The following is a 17,613-nucleotide window of genomic DNA, read 5'->3' on the forward strand; positions in this document are numbered from 1 at the left end:
GTCAGACTCAAATTTTATTTCATTTAAAAGTAAAATATAATTTCATCTTCATCTCCACTCCCCCTAACCTTACAAACATAACATTATAATAAGTACTTAAAAAAATAGGAAAACAAACATAAGTTAGAACAAACATAATAATAAACATAATATTGATTAATGAGCTTAATTTGTCTATTGTTTTGAAATTTCTATTATGATAGCATTAGGTAGTGAAAAAATCAAGTTAGATGTCATTTTTTTGTAAGGATTAACTTAATGACTATATATTTTTGTTTGAGTTTCATATTTTAGGTAAGGTACTGTCATATTAGAAATTTTAGAACAACAGACAAATTATGTTTATTAATCAATATTATGTTTGTTCTAATTTATGATTGATTCCCTATTTTTTAAGTGATTATTATAATGTTATGCATGCAATGATAAAAAAAAAAGAGGTGGAGAAGATAAAAATAAAATTATATTTTACCCTTAAATAAAACAAAATTCGAGATCTGAAAAATTAGTTCGATGGAAACTTATAGACATTTTTGTCCAATCTATTCAGTATCTATGTTGACAATCATTTTTGTAATATTTTCGTCTCTATGTGTCACGTCGACTCTTTAACGGTAACCAACAAAAGTTAACAAATGAATGAATTTGTCGAATTTGTCGCACTTTTTTTACTTTCAAAGATTAAAATTTGAATTTTCATCTGTTGGGGACGAATTTGTCCGCACCTTATACATTTAGGAATGAAAATGATTATTTTCCCTAAAAATTAACATGCTTTTTTTTTCCAGAAAAAAAAAATAACAATGTAAAAATCATTTAGCCTATCAGTGCATACACTAATTACCGAAATTAAAATCATGAATTGCATCTAAATATTTATTTGAATTATATTCAAGTGGCCATAAAAAAATTAAAAAAAAAACACTCCCTGTCCAAAATTGAGATATTATAACAAGGTGGTTTATGACCCACCCTCACGGTGCATGGTATATTCCTGCCCCTCCAGTATAGCATGGTGTCCCTTTCCGTATAGATGTTCAGCTTGTGAATTACAAAACATATCACGCAGATTTATGTGCTAAGATAAGCAATTATGCACTAAAATTTTAAACAAAACCCAAACCCTGTGCAATAAACTAAGTTTAGAATCAGTGTACAGACACATGATATCAATCAAGCTCTTGCAATTTTGGTAGACAGACATGCGTCTACGGCTTCTCCAACAGTGAGGAAAACCCATTCTTTTCCAATTTTGTCTACAAAGAGTGCAAGTTTAAGCTTGTGAATTACTAGCCACCTTGGGTTGACCATAGCTAGCTGTAAAAACAACATAGCACCAAGTGTTAGAGCATAAAAGTTTGAGAAACCATGTTTAATTATACTTATGGCTCTCTTACTATCATCATTTCGTAAATTTAGTCCCTCTAATTTCTCTCTTATGTGAATTTAATCTCTCACTATTTTAATTATATAATTTTTAGTTTATCCATTAACTTAACATCTAATATTTAATCTAAATGCTAACATAACAATGCAATACAGCCAACATCGATGTGCTGACATAGTAATTCAATAGTGTCAAGTCAGAATTTTCATTAAATATTGGATATGAAGCTAATACATCCACCAAAGCTACACAATTAAAATAGTAGATCAAATTCACCAAAATGTTTTTTTTTTTTTTTACCGAAATCGCAAAATGAAGATAGGATGACAAAAAGTACAATTAAGGTTAATTTCAAAAGAATAAAATAAATTCATGGTAGCCTCACTTCTAACCCACGGGAAAGCAATCTCTTGTGCAGTTCCTCAAGTGCTAGAATTCCAGACGTATCAACATTCATCAGGTCTATTAAAGAGAATTGCAAAGGGTCATTGCCATAATATCAAATTTAATTATGAATGTTCAGGCACTAAGATTCTTTAGATATGAAAAATGTAACAGAAACTCACTAGTCATGTCCAGAATCACTGCTTGGATCCTACCCTTGGGGGTTTCTTTAAGGTCATCTTCATCTTGCGAGACCCACTTGAGTATTCTGGAACAAGTGAAAAAATTCATACACAGTTCTAATTTGGGCTAAACCCCTCTGAAAATCATTTGTAAATTGCTTGCTTGCCTTTCTCTGACAAAATTAGCATTTGCAAAGCAGAGTGAGCCAGAGCTTATGCGAATCACTATGATGCCTGGAGTGCTTATGGCCATGGGATATTGAGTAACATCACAGAAGGCTTCTGTTCTTGGAACTCTACCTAGAACTTCTATTCCAGGTCGAATTGATTGTATTAGTATCTTTGCAAAAGATATTATCACCTTCACATTGAAGAAACGGGAATTTATATAATTAGAATATTTTGGGTAAAGGTTTCATACATTATAATCCAATCATACATTGTTATATATTTAAAAGTTGTTAACTTTTGTGTTAATTATGGTCTCCGACAGTTTGACTTATATACCCTAGTAAAAAAAAACATAAGTCTCTAACTGAAACATAACTGTAATTGGAAGATAAATAAGTGATGCAAAACATTGCTAATATCTTCCATAAGCATACCAACCCCTCAGATCTTTATAAAGGACCCACATAACAAGTACATAAAACATTGATAATAATGGTTGTTGAAACGCACCGTTTCACTTTATATATATATATATATATATAAACAATTCCCCCTCTGTTTTAAACATGAAAGCCCCCTCTCTCTCCTAATTTCCTTCTTTTCAATAATTCACTCCATCTCTTAAATTCTTCCTCTTCTTTCCAATTTTTCATTTCTCAATCTTTCACTCATTTTCCTTCATTGTTCCAAAATTCATCAAATTTGTTGCATCTTTGTGTCACCCTCAAGCATGGGAAGAAGGTTAGAGTAAAAGGGAACACCAATCATTTTCTTAAAATTTCTATTTGATCTCTTTAAGGTAAATATACAACTCATTGTGTTAGATGAGTATTTTATAACATAGTTTAGTTATAGATAGTGTGAGAAGGGTTAGAAAACTAAGTATTAGGGATTATTGTGGTTTCCTCAAAATCCTGTGTATAGGCATGGTAACGGGGCTTGAACCCGTGGGGTCCACCTCGAACTCGCCTCGATTTTAACGGGAAAAACCCGAGTTGACCGGGGTCGAGGTTGTGTTCGGGTTTTCCCTGACCGGCAAATTCGAGTTCGGGGTTGGAGATGAGTTATAATATGCGACCCGAATCTGCCCCCAAACCCACCCTGCTAATAATTAATTTACAAAAATATCTCTACATATATAATTAATTTACAAAAATATTCCTTTGAGTGCATTCACAAAACTTAATCCACCGACTTTCAACGGCTCAGACATTCATAAGGATCCTCAGACCTTTGTAGATGAGGTGTCATGGATATGTCACGGTTTAGGTTGTTCTCCTACTTAGATGACGCAATTTACAACTTTTCGTTTGCATGATGTAGCAAGGAGATGGTATGAGGCCATGCTCTTTGCAAGACCAATAGGATCACCACTTTTAGCATGGGATGAGTTTGTCGAGTTGTTCCTAGCTCACTTTTTGCCTTAAAGTGTTAGAGACGGCAGAACACAAAAGTTTAAGACACTTATGCAGATAGATTAGATGTCAGTATTGGAGTATAATATCCAATTCATGCGACTTTCTGGATATGCACCACACTTGGTGGCTATTGATAAGTTATGAGTTTAGGCGTTCTTTGAAGGTTTGAAGAGCTACTTGTTCAGGATGATTACAGGACATGGTGACATGACTTATGATCAAGCCTTGAATAGGGCTTTAACTAATGAGCGAGGAAACAGAGATAGGGGTGGAAATTCTCATGACTCACGGAAGAGGTTTCACTTGGAGACATCTTGTGGTGGCCGTTAGGGACATGGTGGTGGAGGTTTTAGAGATTATACTAATCACAACATCGACGAGGCCAGCATGGAGGTCGACTGCCACATGTCACTCAAGCTAGCCAGGCAGCTAGTACATCTCATAGTAGGGGTGTTTCACAGCATCGTACAACTTCTAATTGGACCGTTATTACTTGTGTTACATGTGGAAAGGCACATATCGGACCTTGCAGGAAAGGATCAACAGGTTGCTATTGATGTGGGCGAGTTGGACACTTTGCAAGGAGCTCTTCTATGTCATCTTTTCAGCCATTTTCTAGCAGAGTGACAACATCTATGGTCTAGATGGGACAATCTAGTGGTTCTAGATCACATGCACTAAATGGATCACATCGAGGTGGTAAAGGATCGAGAGGCAGAAGACAGGGACTAACAAATGGAGGGGATTCTCGTGTGTTCACCTTGACTTGTCAAGATGCCTAGGCATCCAATGCCATTGTGATAAGTATACTTTCCATAGATTCTCGAGATGCACGTGTTTTATTTGACTCTGGAGCTACACACTCCTTTATATCTCCCTTCTTTGCAACTGCTTTAGGGAAAGATCCATCACCTCTAGGTGAACTTCTGACAGTGGCTACGCCAATGGGTCACTCTTTATTAGCAAATTCAGTGTACAAATCTTGTGAGATTTTGTTAGAGGGAAAATCATTAATGGTAGATCTTACAGAGTTGGATATGATAGAATTAGATGTCATCTTAATTATGGATTCGTTGGCTTCTTTCCATGCTACTTTAGATTACCACAATAAAGTGGTGAAGTTTGATATGCCAGGGGAACCGACCATTGTGTTTCAGGGATCCAAGTTTGTCATCAAGCAACTTGATTTCAACGGTAAAAGCTCATAGGTTATTGAGGAAGGGTTGTCAAGGGTACATTGTGATGATAAAAGATGTTAGTGTGCCAATAGCAAAGTTGGAGCAAGTCCCAGTGGTATGTGAATACCCTGATGTTTTTCCTAATGAGTTACCTGGTATACCGCCAGATAGGGAGGTAGAGTTTGGCATTGATTTGCTTCTAGGAACTCAACCTATATCTATACCTCCATATCAAATGGTTCTAGTTGAGCTTAAGGAGTTGAATGAGCAATTAAAGGATCTTCTTGACAAAGGTTTCATTCGTCGTAGTTGTTTCCCATGGGTTGCACTAGTGTTGCTTATCAAGAAGAAAGATGGTTCACTCTGTTTATGTGTTGACTATCGACAATTAAACAAGGTGACAGTGAAGAATAAATATCATCTATCTCGTATTGATGACTTGTTTGATCAACTTCAAGGATCTCAATGTTTCTAAAAAGATTGATTTGAGAGTTGGATACTACCAGTTGAAGATAAAAGTGGAGGGCATTCCTAAGACAAATTTTCGTACTCGATATAGACATTATGAGATTTTGGTTTGGTTATGTTTTTTGGATTAACCAATGCCCCTACAACTTTTATGGACTTAATGAACCGAGTCTTCAACTCGTTCTTAGACTACTTTGTGAGAGTTTTCATTGATGATATTTTTGTGTACTCTAAAAGTAAAAAGGAGCATGAGCAACACTTGAGGTTAGCCTTGCTAACCTTGAGGGAGCATAAGTTGTACGCAAAGTTCTCTAAATGTGAATTTTGGTTGGATAGTGTGGTTTTTTTAGGTCATGTGGTATCTAAGGATGGGATACACGTAGATATGAATAAAGTGGAAGCGATTCAAGGTTGGCCTAGGCCTACATCGATGTTAGAAATTTGTAGTTTTCTTGGACTTGTAGGATACTACCATCGGTTCATTAAAGATTTTTCCAGACCTGTTGCTCCTTTAACTAGATTAACACAAAAGCAAGTTTTGTTCCAATGGGATGATGCATGTGAGCAAAGTTTCCAGCAACTAAAGGATTGTTTGACATTTGCTTCTATCTTAGCCTTACCTTTGAGTGGTGGTGGTTATGTGGTTTATTGTGATGCATTTAGAGTTATATTGGGGTATGTTTTGATGCAACATGGAAGAGCGATTGCTTATGCTTCTAGACAACTCAAGAGGCATGAGCAAAACTATCCTACACATGATCTAGAGATGGCAGCAATGATCTTTGCTCTTAAGATTTGGAGGCATTACCTATATGGTGAGACTTGTGAAATCTACACTGATCATAAGAGTCTTAAGTACATATTTCAGAAAAAGGACTTGAATTCGAGTTAAAAGAGGTGGATGGAGCTCTTAAAAGACTATGATTGCACGATCTTGTATCATCCATGTAAAGCAAATGTAGTTGTTGATGCTTTGAGTAGAAAGTCTATCGGTAGCCTAGCTCACATTGTTGAAGTTAGGAGACCTGTAGTGAAGGAGTTCCAAGATCTCTTAGCTAGTGGAGTGAGGTTTGAGGTCGCAAGCACCAAATCACTTCTAACTCATGTTCATGCTCGTTCCACTTTAGTGGATACCATTAAGGTCACTTAAGGTGAAGACCCTTATTTAAGGAAGATTGTGGAGGAGACTCAAGTAGGAAAGGTTTCTGATTCTGTAGTTTATTCTGAAGGTATGTTACACTTTGGCACTTGCCTATGTGTTCCTAATTCAAGAGGCTTGAAGAAGAACATTATGGAGGAAGCTCATCATTCCTCTTACACCATTCATCCAGGTTATACTAAAATGTATCAAGACTTGAAGGAGTTCTTTTGGTGGGAAGGGATGAAAAAGGATTTAGCTGAATTTGTATCTAAATGCCTAGTATGTCAACAAGTTAAAGCAGAGCATCAAAAGCCCACAAGCTCATTTAGAGAGTTGATATACCCGAATGGAAATGTGAGAGGATTAGTATGGATTTTATGATGGGGTTACCTAAAACCTCAAAGGGTTATGACTCGATCTGGGTGATTGTAGATTGGTTGACTAAGTCAACACACTTTTTGCCTATGAAAACTACCTACTCAACAACTCAATATGCCAAGCTTTATTTAGAGAAGATAATATCCTTGCATGGAGTGCCATTGTTTATAATATCATATAGAGGTCCTCAGTGCACAACTCAGTTTTAGAGATCTTTCCAACAGACCATAGGGACTAGATTGGATTTGAGTACTATTTTTCACCCTTAGACTAATAGTCAATCAGAAAGAACAATACAAATCATAGAAGATATGTTGCGTGCTTGCATGCTCAATTTTGGAGGTAGTTGGGATCAATACTTGCCTTTAGTAGAGTTTGCTTATAATAATAATTATTAGTCTAGTATTCAAATGGTACCTTTTGATGCCTTGTATGGGAGGCATTGTAAATAATCGATTGAGTGGTTTGAAGTTGGAGAGCCTAGGTTGGTAGGCCCAAATCTAATTCAAGAAGTTGTTGAGAAGGTCAAGATAATCCGAGATCACCTGCTGACTGCTCAGAGTAGACAAAAGTCTTATTCAAAACAAAGATGTCGGCCTTTAGAGTTCAGTGTAGGAAAACATGTATTTTTGTTTGTGTCTCCCATGAAAGGTATCTTAGTTTTGGCCGAAAAGGTAAGCTTAGTCCTAGGTTTATTGGTCCTTTTGAGATTTTAGAGAGGGTGGGGCAAGTGGCTTATCGTTTAGCCCTCTTACCAGATCTATCGAGCGTTCACCCAATTTTTCATGTGTTGATGCTTCGAAAGTATGTTCATGATCCCTCTCACATTATTCAACTCCAGACAGTGCAACTTGATGAGAATCTTAGTTATACAAAACAACCAATGGCTATAGTGGACAAACGTGTGAAGTGTTTACGTTCTAAGGATGTTGTGTCAGTAAAAATGGCTTGGAGAAGACCAACTGGAGAGAAGATGACTTAGGAGCCAAAACTTGTTATGTGTGAGAAGTACCCTTGTGATCTTTGAAATTCTAGGAGTACTTTGAAGTAAAAATGTTTATTTTCACTTGATTGGATTTTATTCTAAGATTTTGATAAGGTATTTAAGAATGGATATTGGATTCTGCTTTTATTTTATTTATTGTGAGTTTATGATTGATTTTCGTTGGTTACAACAAAGAGGTAATGTAGTCTGAGTCGAATACTCATAGTATATATATGTTTTTCGTTTGCTACAACGAAGAGATAATATAGTCTATAAGTTGGATACTCATAGTATATATATGTTTTCCCATTTGCTGCAACGAAGAGAGAATGCAGTCTATGGGTTGAATGTTCATGGTTCCTAAAGATTTGTTCGCTGCAACAAAGAGATAATGCAACCTATAAACTAAATGTCATAGTTCTATAATTATCATTCGCCACAATGAAGAGATACTGTGGTCTATGTGTACATAGTGGAATGAAAGTTTGTTTGTAAAGTTATTATTCTTTAATTCAATTTTATATGTAGTTTTAAAAGTTTTCAAGGGAGTATATAATAATTAATTTCTTAAAGTAAGTTGTATATATTTCACTTTTATTTAATGTCATTTAAATTCTTTTTGAATGTAAAGACTTGTAATATGTTGTGTTCTCCTTTCTATTCGCTTTGTATTTTATGCTCTCACTAAGTCTTCGTGACTTACCCCCCTTATTTCATTAAATAGTGCATGACTTCCTAAGATTTGTTGACTTACCCGGAAATTTATTTATCTTTTTGATAGACCTCCATTGCGTTTTATAAAGAGTGTTTTTGTGACTCTAGTATAATGCATGTATAAGGATAAGAGTAGTAATAGACATAGAGAAAATCCCTTTATTTTAAAATTTAGATGATCCTATCTTATAGATATACTTATAATGTAATTATGATGTTTTGAAACACTTTGAAGATTAGCATGTATGATCAACATCACTATTAGTTGATATTTTGGATAGTATGTCAAGGGCTTATATTGTGACCTGTGGCCTTGATATCTAACTGTTGGGTTTGGATATATATATATATATATATTCGTATGGATATATGATATGTTGTCACCGGTCATTTAATATGAGATTTGTTATGTTTTTTGGAGAAATTTTGTCGGATTTTCGGTAATTTTTTATTATTAATCTTTTAATTGTCATTTTAAGTGAGGATTCTTAGGCTAACCAAACTAAAGAAATTATAATCTGTGCCCTGGTCATGTTCCAAAAGTGGGGATCGGTGATACTTGTTATGCTTAGGAAGATAAACTTTTCAAAACGAGGATCATATCAGAACTTCTATGAGTAATCGAGTCATTGGTTATACGTAATCCTCAACTTCTTGTGATTATATTACAAGAAGGTTTTCTTTGCCACAAATCGAATACGCAGTATGAAATATGGAACAAGAAAAGGTTTTGTGTACACGATACTATTCGGTAACATTTAATTATTTATAACAAAACGTACCACTCAATTTAATTACACAAGTTATGAATATGGCCAAATTTGACCTCATCAAAGTTAATTTGAAAGCACAATAAGTCTGGTATTTAAGAAGTAAATGGTTCTTTCAAAAAAAAATTAAAAAAAGGAGCAAGTGGTCAACCAAATTCAATACATGTGGGGTCCTTTGTCATGTGCAAATTGTCAATGAATTTTACGTTACTTCCTACTTACAAGGATGCTAGTTAGTGTCAAATAGTGGCTCAAGTCACCTGTTCCCATTTTCTGTTCGTTGTCTCTCCAATTAAAAAACAGGACAAAACTCGTGAGAAATACCTTTAAGTACTTCTAAACTTGTTATTCAATCAACATTGAGTTTAATTTTATACTCGAATGGGAAATCATTATTAGTATGATTTTAAAATAATTATTATAAAATTAACAAAACTTAGTATAGTTTATGATTGAGTGATAATGTAAAAAAAAATACATTTTCAATGTCTATTTACTCATCAAAATGAGAGTTTCACGTTAATATGCAGTGCAATAAAAGTTGTCATTAAAAGTCAGTGTTAGTTATGAAGATAAAACTCCAATTTTGAACAATGAACAATACTAAAAAGCACCTAAAATTTGATTAGAAAAACATCTCGTGTGCAATTTTTTAATCAGTTTTTAGTTGCTTCTTGCTCACAAGATTATAGTTATTGTGCAGCCAGCACACAAATCATTTGCCCCATTTTCATTTAGTTCTGTCTCTAATTAAAAAATAACATCACAGCAAAAAAGAAAACAAAATAAAACTAACAATCAAGAGAGAATATGTTATTTTTCAATTGGTGCAATAGACGAAAAAGATTTAAGTGGTCAAAGACTTACTGCAACAAGAAGGCCAATCTCTACTGACGCAAACAACACCCCAAGAAAAGCACCAATACAAGCAAGAAAGTCCAACTTGTCAACCTTCCAGATATAGCAAGCCTCACTTAGGTCAATTAATCCAGGAAGAGCAGAGAGGATGATAGAGGCAAGGATAGCCACAGGGGTGTAGTATAAGAGCCTTGTAAACAATTCCAGGGACACAAACACTGTAACAGCCATCACAATATTTGATACTGCTGTTTGACATCCAGCACTGAAATTCACTGCAGTCCTTGAGAAAGAACCTGAAATTGTTTACCAAAATCCTATAAACAAATTTGATACACCTCAAAACATAAGAGGAAATTCACAAATTAATTGGCAAAAGAAATCACCAGTTGCCACATAGCATGAACTCAAAGATCCTGCAATGTTCATGAATCCCATTGATAACATTTCTTTGTTCCCATCAAGATGGTATCCCTTGATGGAAGCAAAAGATCGACCAACCGCTATTGCTTCCTGAATCAGAAGATCAAATTGCTGTCATAAGTCTTAGAACTGAGGAAATAATAGTAATAATAATAATAATAATTTGGAGAAAATCAGAAAATGAATTAACATACAGTGAGGGCAATAACAGAACAAATCAACCCAATTTTTGCTGCTTGTCCAACATGTGGACCATAGAATTGCAACTGGTGAAGAGAACTTGGATTCAAGCCTCCTTTGACATGCTTTATTATATTAACCCCATGCTTATCAGCTCTGGACAAATACACAATCAAAGTTGATAGTATAACTGATAGAAGAGGAGAAATAGCAGGCAACCAGAAAAGCTTTCTATTTCTTCTGCCCTGAGACACATCATATACGTCATAAAAAGTAAAAATTAAACAAAGAGATAATGAAGAAGGTAAATACCAGAAATTTAAGTACTTACAATAAATCGGGTAATTAGAATGAAAATCAAGAAAGAACATCCCAGGACAAAATTCAGAGGGTTCCACTGACAATTAAATAACCAAAGAATAATGTCAGATATTAGCTAGTAGTTCAGCTAGCTATAAAATTCAAGGGTTCAAACTTATGAAAAATAAACTGTGTTACTTTAGATGATATTAAGTAAATTTTATCAGAACATAATAGCAATTAGCAAAAGTAAATTCAACTCACTTTTTCTCCAGAGGCAATTTGATTATGTAGTGACTTGTAAACAGATGCCAACACTGATACTACATCTGTTTTGGAGGTAAAGTGACTAAGCCCCAGCAACCCTTTGAGCTGCTGAAGACCGATAATTATCGCAGCGCCTGCCATGAATCCAACTAAGGCAGCATGTGAAAGAAAATCCACAAGAAAACCCAATCTGCAAGTGTTGAATGATAATCAAAAGTGAGAACTACTTATTAGGGGCATGTTTGATTTCTTTCACATTTTTTTGGTTTTTAAAACTATTTTCTAACACAATTTCATGTTATTCAGCTATCAATTTGTCATTCAAAATCTATTAAGTTTTGAAAATTTCTTCCAAAGCAAGTGTTTTGAAAACCAAAAAATAGAAACATCTGGGAGATGTTTTTTCATTTTCTTCTTCTGTTTTGTGGTCCTAGTTCAAGGGTGAGTCATCTACAGTGGTGCTACATGTGGTGAAGCATGAATTTTGGTGTGAGTGTCTGCTTTCTTTTTTTCTTTTTTAAACAAAAACAAAATACAGTTTTTGACAATAGAAATCAATCACATCCATATACTGAGAAACAACTAAAAAATTTAAAGGAATTTCACAAACTGATGTGAGGAATCCACCTGAAAACACCAAATGCAGTTTGAAAAATTCCAGTGAAAAAAGTCACGGTAAAGACAAGATTTCTATAGGCATTAGGATTGGCAACAGGATCTTCCACTTTTGGGACCAGAGAGGCTAACAGTATTGACACTACAGCTACAGGTCCAATTGCAATTTCTCTTGAGCTCCCCATCATAGCATAAATAAGAGGTGGAACAACACTGGTATCTGAATGACACAAAACAAAACCGAACCAATAGTGAAATTTAACGAAGTAAATAATGATCCAAAAAAAGAAAGCACAAATTTTTTTTCTATTCTGGGCTATGCTAGTTTCTTGTGTGATATATCAATAGCAGTGCAAACTGAAGTCAGATACTTACACAGGCCATATTCAGGAGCAACTTTTGCTAAAGTAGCATATCCTATGCTCTGCATGATTCAAATGAAAAACAGAAGAATGAAGGGACAAGATCTATGTAATGCATTGTACTGAAAAAAAAAAAACAGAAACAACATTTCTGAAACAAAATACCTGAGGTATGCAGAGGCTGGCAAGAGTTAAACCAGCCAAGAGGTCATCTTTGAACATGGAGGCTTTGTAATCTGTCAACCAACTAATGATTGGGAACAAATTCTTCAGACATGAGAGTGCATGCCCATGGGAAGTTTTCCTCTTGGATGAGAAGCAGAACTTGTTGCCATGAGGCAAAATGGTTTCTTTGACAGAACTAAATAGCTTCTTCCAGAGAGGGGGAGGGTTGGGAGAATCAAGCACCCACTGGGACCTCTCTGTCTGGCCATGTTCCTCAAGATGAAAGGCCCCTTGTTCTCTCATTATTGGAACTTGTTGAGAGGCTTCAATGCATGGTTGTTTTGCTAACTGAAGTGTTTGGGTGAACTTTGGTCAGATGAACTTATTATTATTGTACAATCTTGTCAGTTAAATATAAGTATATAACCAACACCCCTCCTTTTTGACAAAAGGGGTCAATTTATTTGGATGATTGCTTGAAAGGGGTAGCAGAGAGGTGGTGGTGTGATTCATAGAAGCCTGTTATTGAAGAGGGATTGTACATTGGTTGGCTTGTGTCAAAAGTTGTGACTGGTTGGTTGATAGTATGTGGAGTATAGAGTATAGACCCCCTTTAATATGACTCCATATTAGGAGAGCATCTATTCCTAATTATGGGTGAACTTGGCTTTCAGGATCTGGCCAAATTTCAATTTATAGCATCATTTCAACTTTGCATGTAATGGAAAGGGAATAGAGACAATTATATGTGGTTGGTACCTCAAGCTCTGGGATAATAGGGCCATTTATTATCATCTGGACTGCAATAATTGAAATAAGAATTTCATGTGAATACCAACAAAGTGGTTTGATTTGAGTGGATGGGTTCAGATTTTTTAAGCAACAACTAATTAGAAATTTAAATCCTAATTAAGGAGGTTTACTTCAATTGATTCATGCATAAATTATCTTATGTCATAATTCTCTACTTCTTTTTATTCTTACAAATAAAAAAGAAATTTAAATTCTGATTCTTGTACACTAAGAAAAATTGATTAGGAGGAGATAATCTACTTTTGAGTACCTTTAAATTTTCTAAAGATTAATTCATCTCAATAAGTTACCAAAAATACTCCTTACAATCATATGTATAAAATAAAAAGAACTTTAGGTGAATTTCAAAAGGAATAAATATTGTGCAAGTCATTATTGTCAGCAGTACAATTCTGTGCAAGAATCAGAATTTCAGTGTATTTGAGATAAACAATCAATGCCGGGTCATGAAGGCATTCACAATCGAGTCATCATATATTCATTGGTGCTGCTGTAATTGAGATTTTATGCTTTCTAACAGTCGTCAGACCAATTTTCTTTATTTAGAAGCCGTTTTTCGTTGAGTAGTACTATATTAGTGACATCTTTCTTTTTATTTTGGATCCGCTGTCTTATTACAACAATGAAAGAGATATGGAAAAAAAAAGAGCAAGGTATGATGAGTGGTATGATTAAAAAGACAAATAAGATGGCAAAAGTATTATAGAAAGGATAAAGAAGACCTTAAAAAAGATAAAGAAGAATGTATACCCTTTTAGTTTGTTCTGTACATATTACAAATTTAAAGTCCGGCATACATTATTTAATGACTAATTATATTATTTATTTACTTTTTGAGTTCCTAATTTAACGCCAGTTATCAATTTGACTGTTCAAGCCTTTTCGGGTACAAAATAAATTATCTAACTTCTATAATCAAGTCGTTTTAAATTTCACTTTCATTAGAACTTGAGAAATCAGAACCAATGAGAAATACATTCAGCAATATATCTGACTACATTGAAAATTTTAACTAATAACAACGTACGTAGTATTGTTAACTAATTCAAATGAATAAAACACCAATACAAAGGTGAGAAGTGGGAGATTAAGAGAGGAAATAAAGAGATAGCAAAGAGTGAAAGAGGGTTGTGAGAAAGAAGATTCAAATTCTTTTGAGTAAAAAATTAAAAATAAATATTTTTTTGTGGTTAGAAAACATTAAATATAATTTATAATTATATTATGATAATTAATATAAAGGTGAAAAAGAAATAACTAAGAGAAAATCATGCTATATTTCAGTTTTAGTTTTTTCATCTGTAATTAATTTAATTTTTAAGGAACAAAATTAATTATAGAAATTATAACAAGAATTTTGGGATACCATCTAAAATATTCAAAGATTTTATCAATGACTAATTTCTACTATAAAAAACTTAATAAAGCGATTATTTTTAGTCAGATCTTTCTTTCTAATGACTTTTTTTTTCATCTACAAGCTATATTTGAATATGAGATTTTTCTTAACGAATTCAACTGGTTTCAATAAGACCATGGATTTTTTGGTGATTATAACAATTTAAAGATAAAATTAATATTATTTTTTGATAAAGAAAATTAAATAGTGTGGTTAATGATAACTTTAATGTTTTGTTTGAATGAAAACATATAAATACTATATAATGTATATAATTATTAAATTTTGTGCCTTTTATACCCCGTATCATGAGATTGTATTACTATTTTTTTTTATATCATTCTTATATTTGTAAATGATAACTTTAGTGAAAATCTTGAAAGATTTGATAATGCTTTTAACGACCGAGATAAGTGAAAAGTTAACAACAAATGCGTGAACCCTCACATGTCACCCACGATGCCAAAGTTTTTCACACCATTGAATGTAACAATAAAACAGTTAACGGTGGAAATCCTATGGGTGCAGTGTGGTGACAAAGCACTGAATAACAAATAAAGAGAGAGACCAACATAACTAGATCGTATTCACTGCACGAGCACACTATGATTAGAGAGGGAAGAAATAGGAAGATGAGGGGGCACAGAGACAACGACAACTGCGAGTGGCAGCTTCAACGACCCTGGACACAGTTGCACGGATGGGGTTCAGGGTGATTCTTTCTACTAGGGACGTGCGAGGAGAATAAGTGGACCAAAGGGAGGAGAAAGGGAGAGGGAGGAGAAGATTCTACCAGAGACTAGGGATGACAAACAAATCCATACTCTCGGGTAACCGTTGGCTCTCGCCCCAAGTTTAACGGGTAATTACCAAGTTGACTAGGCATGGGAACGGGTATAGGCCAAAGTTTTATTTTCGAGGAATGGGTAATAATTTTTTCTCGTACCAATATTTGTTACCAACCCCCCTTAAGTCTCATATATATAAAATTACTTATGTAGTCTTAGCTAGGATTTCATAAGTAAAGAGAATAAAGATTGTCTAAATATTTAAATGTTATCATTTAGTTCAACTAAACTTTTGTTATATACTTTTAATTTTATTTCTTTATAAATCTTGTCATAAACTTGTAATGTCATTCACTTGGCAAAGTATGTTATTTGCACTAGTATTTACTTAGAAAATTGACATCACTATGTAGCTTGTGTGTGTATAATTATGAACCACTTATTGTGTTTGTATCATGCACATTCAGGTATGATAGTCCAATCAAATTTGCTATATTTTTTTTAAAAAAAACTATAATTTTGGATTGGCAATACCCGACCCCAAACAGGGACAAGGAACATCAAACCCGTCCATGTCCCATCCCGTTACCATGCCTAATGGCGATGGTGAGTGGCGCATGGGTGATGACTGGTGGCATCAATGGAGGATTTAATTTTTTTTTTTTTAGTCTTGGGTCAAGCTAGAGATCAAGAGTGTTCTCCAACTTACTAAGTCAATGACTTAACTTACATGGGATGTGTGGGTGCCTCTATCCAAGAGAATTTTGCACACGATCGAAATCAAACACAGGTTCTTTTAAATATATCGTTTTCACTCATGTGAACACAACATAACTTTATATCATTGTGTCAATCTTTGGTTAACTATGGATTTAATTTGAATTAGATTATAATGACATTAGTTTATTATGTTGGAATTTTCTGTTCTAATAATTAATGTGGACTAATATTATAAGATAATTATATTAACTATTTATCATTAGTGGGTTTTATTTTATATGATTAAATTAAGTGAGTCTGTTAGTCAACTAAATAAGATTATATGGACTTAAATGAGCAGATGTTAGTGTTGGTCTATTAGGGGATAATGAGAATCCTATTAGGTTAACGCACTATAAGAAAGCTATGGTCCCCAATATATCGAGCTGTCACCTATAGTTTCTCTTCTCCCCATCTGAAGAGTTACGAATGTCCTATTAAGGAATAAAGAGGTTCCAGTTGAGGAAGAACCATGAAGCCACCGGTTACCTACGGATTTAGATTCTGTTGCGTTTGTTTGATCAATCATTATGGATCCAGGTATTCTTAAAACTCTTCTTGATAATCTAATGTAATGTGTTTCTGGTTATTACTAATATTTTATAAGGATCCCCAAAAATTTCAACAAGTGATATCAGAGCCACCATTACAGTTAGATTATTGATATTTAAAGTTATTTGATTCTAATTACACCTAGATTGCTTTGGTTATATGAACCTATTTTTTTTTTGGAACAATACATATTAGTTGTCAGTAAATTCAAATATTACCATATTAGATATTTGATTTAAATTCGAGTGTATTTTGTTTTTTGGCACCGTTATTTGGTTTTGTGAACGAATTCTTTTCATGGCTATATTATTCATAATATATATAAGGAAGTTTTTTGTGCATGCAATTTTTTTATTTATTTTTTGGTTGAAAATAAAAAAGGGGGAAAGTTATATTAGGGAGTACATAATGAAAAATGTCTAACTTGACACCAAAACTGAAAGCACTTAAGCTAGATCTTGGTGAAGACCTGCTCATGTATTTAGTTTTGATCTCATTTCATGCACACTTTTGGGCAATTCAAAGTGAGCTATAACACTCAGAAGGACAAATGGTCCATTAATGAGCTTATATCTCATTTTGTGCAAGAGGAAGAGAGGCTGTAGAAAGACGAAAAGTGCTCATTTAAGCTTGACCTCTCAGAATAAAAAAAAAAAAAAAACTAAGTGTGCTCTCAGCAAAAGAAAGATAAGAATTTACTTGATACTTCTACTAGAAGTTTTGGACATGTGAAGAAAGAGTGTCCAAGGTACGTTGCATGGTGTGTAAAGAAAGGTAAATCTCTTCTCTTATTTGTTTTGAAGTTAATTTAGTAGTAACATATCATTCCCATTTATATGCATTTTTAATTAAATTGATCGACACGATATATTATCAAAGTAATTCCTATTGTGAAAATTGATTTTATTAAAATTACAGATTTTTGTATAAAATTATTTATGCGAATTGTGTTCGGC

The 17,613-nt window shown here is 33.9% G+C and overlaps 1 protein-coding gene across 1 annotated transcript; it reads right to left on the reverse strand.

Moving 5' to 3' along the window:
* Positions 1 to 862: 862 nt before the first annotated feature.
* On the reverse strand, positions 863 to 13,061 carry LOC114381023 (low affinity sulfate transporter 3-like). The gene is made up of 12 exons (XM_028340198.1): positions 12,347 to 13,061; positions 12,195 to 12,243; positions 11,832 to 12,039; positions 11,202 to 11,394; positions 10,969 to 11,034; positions 10,652 to 10,882; positions 10,421 to 10,547; positions 10,044 to 10,330; positions 2,121 to 2,314; positions 1,954 to 2,039; positions 1,773 to 1,849; positions 863 to 1,317 (listed from the first exon to the last, which is right to left on the reverse strand). The coding sequence occupies exons 1-12, from the start codon at positions 12,647 to 12,649 to the stop codon at positions 1,174 to 1,176; spliced, it is 1,965 nt and encodes a 654-aa protein (XP_028195999.1). The 5' UTR covers positions 12,650 to 13,061; the 3' UTR covers positions 863 to 1,173.
* Positions 13,062 to 17,613: the final 4,552 nt, after the last annotated feature.

The sequence above is a fragment of the Glycine soja genome, chromosome 13, assembly GCF_004193775.1.
Source record: "Glycine soja cultivar W05 chromosome 13, ASM419377v2, whole genome shotgun sequence".
NCBI classification, from domain to species: Eukaryota; Viridiplantae; Streptophyta; class Magnoliopsida; order Fabales; family Fabaceae; genus Glycine; species Glycine soja.

Coding starts and splice junctions, on each gene's coding strand:
- LOC114381023 (XM_028340198.1), bottom strand. CDS start 12,649: ATGAGAGAACAAGGGGCCTTTCATCTTGAGGAACATGGCCAGACAGAG. Junction 11,395..11,831: donor ACTGCATTTGGTGTTTTCAG/GTGGATTCCTCA, acceptor CAACACTTGCAG/ATTGGGTTTTCTTGTGGATT. Junction 2,040..2,120: donor GCTAATTTTGTCAGAGAAAG/GCAAGCAAGCAA, acceptor CACTTGTTCCAG/AATACTCAAGTGGGTCTCGC.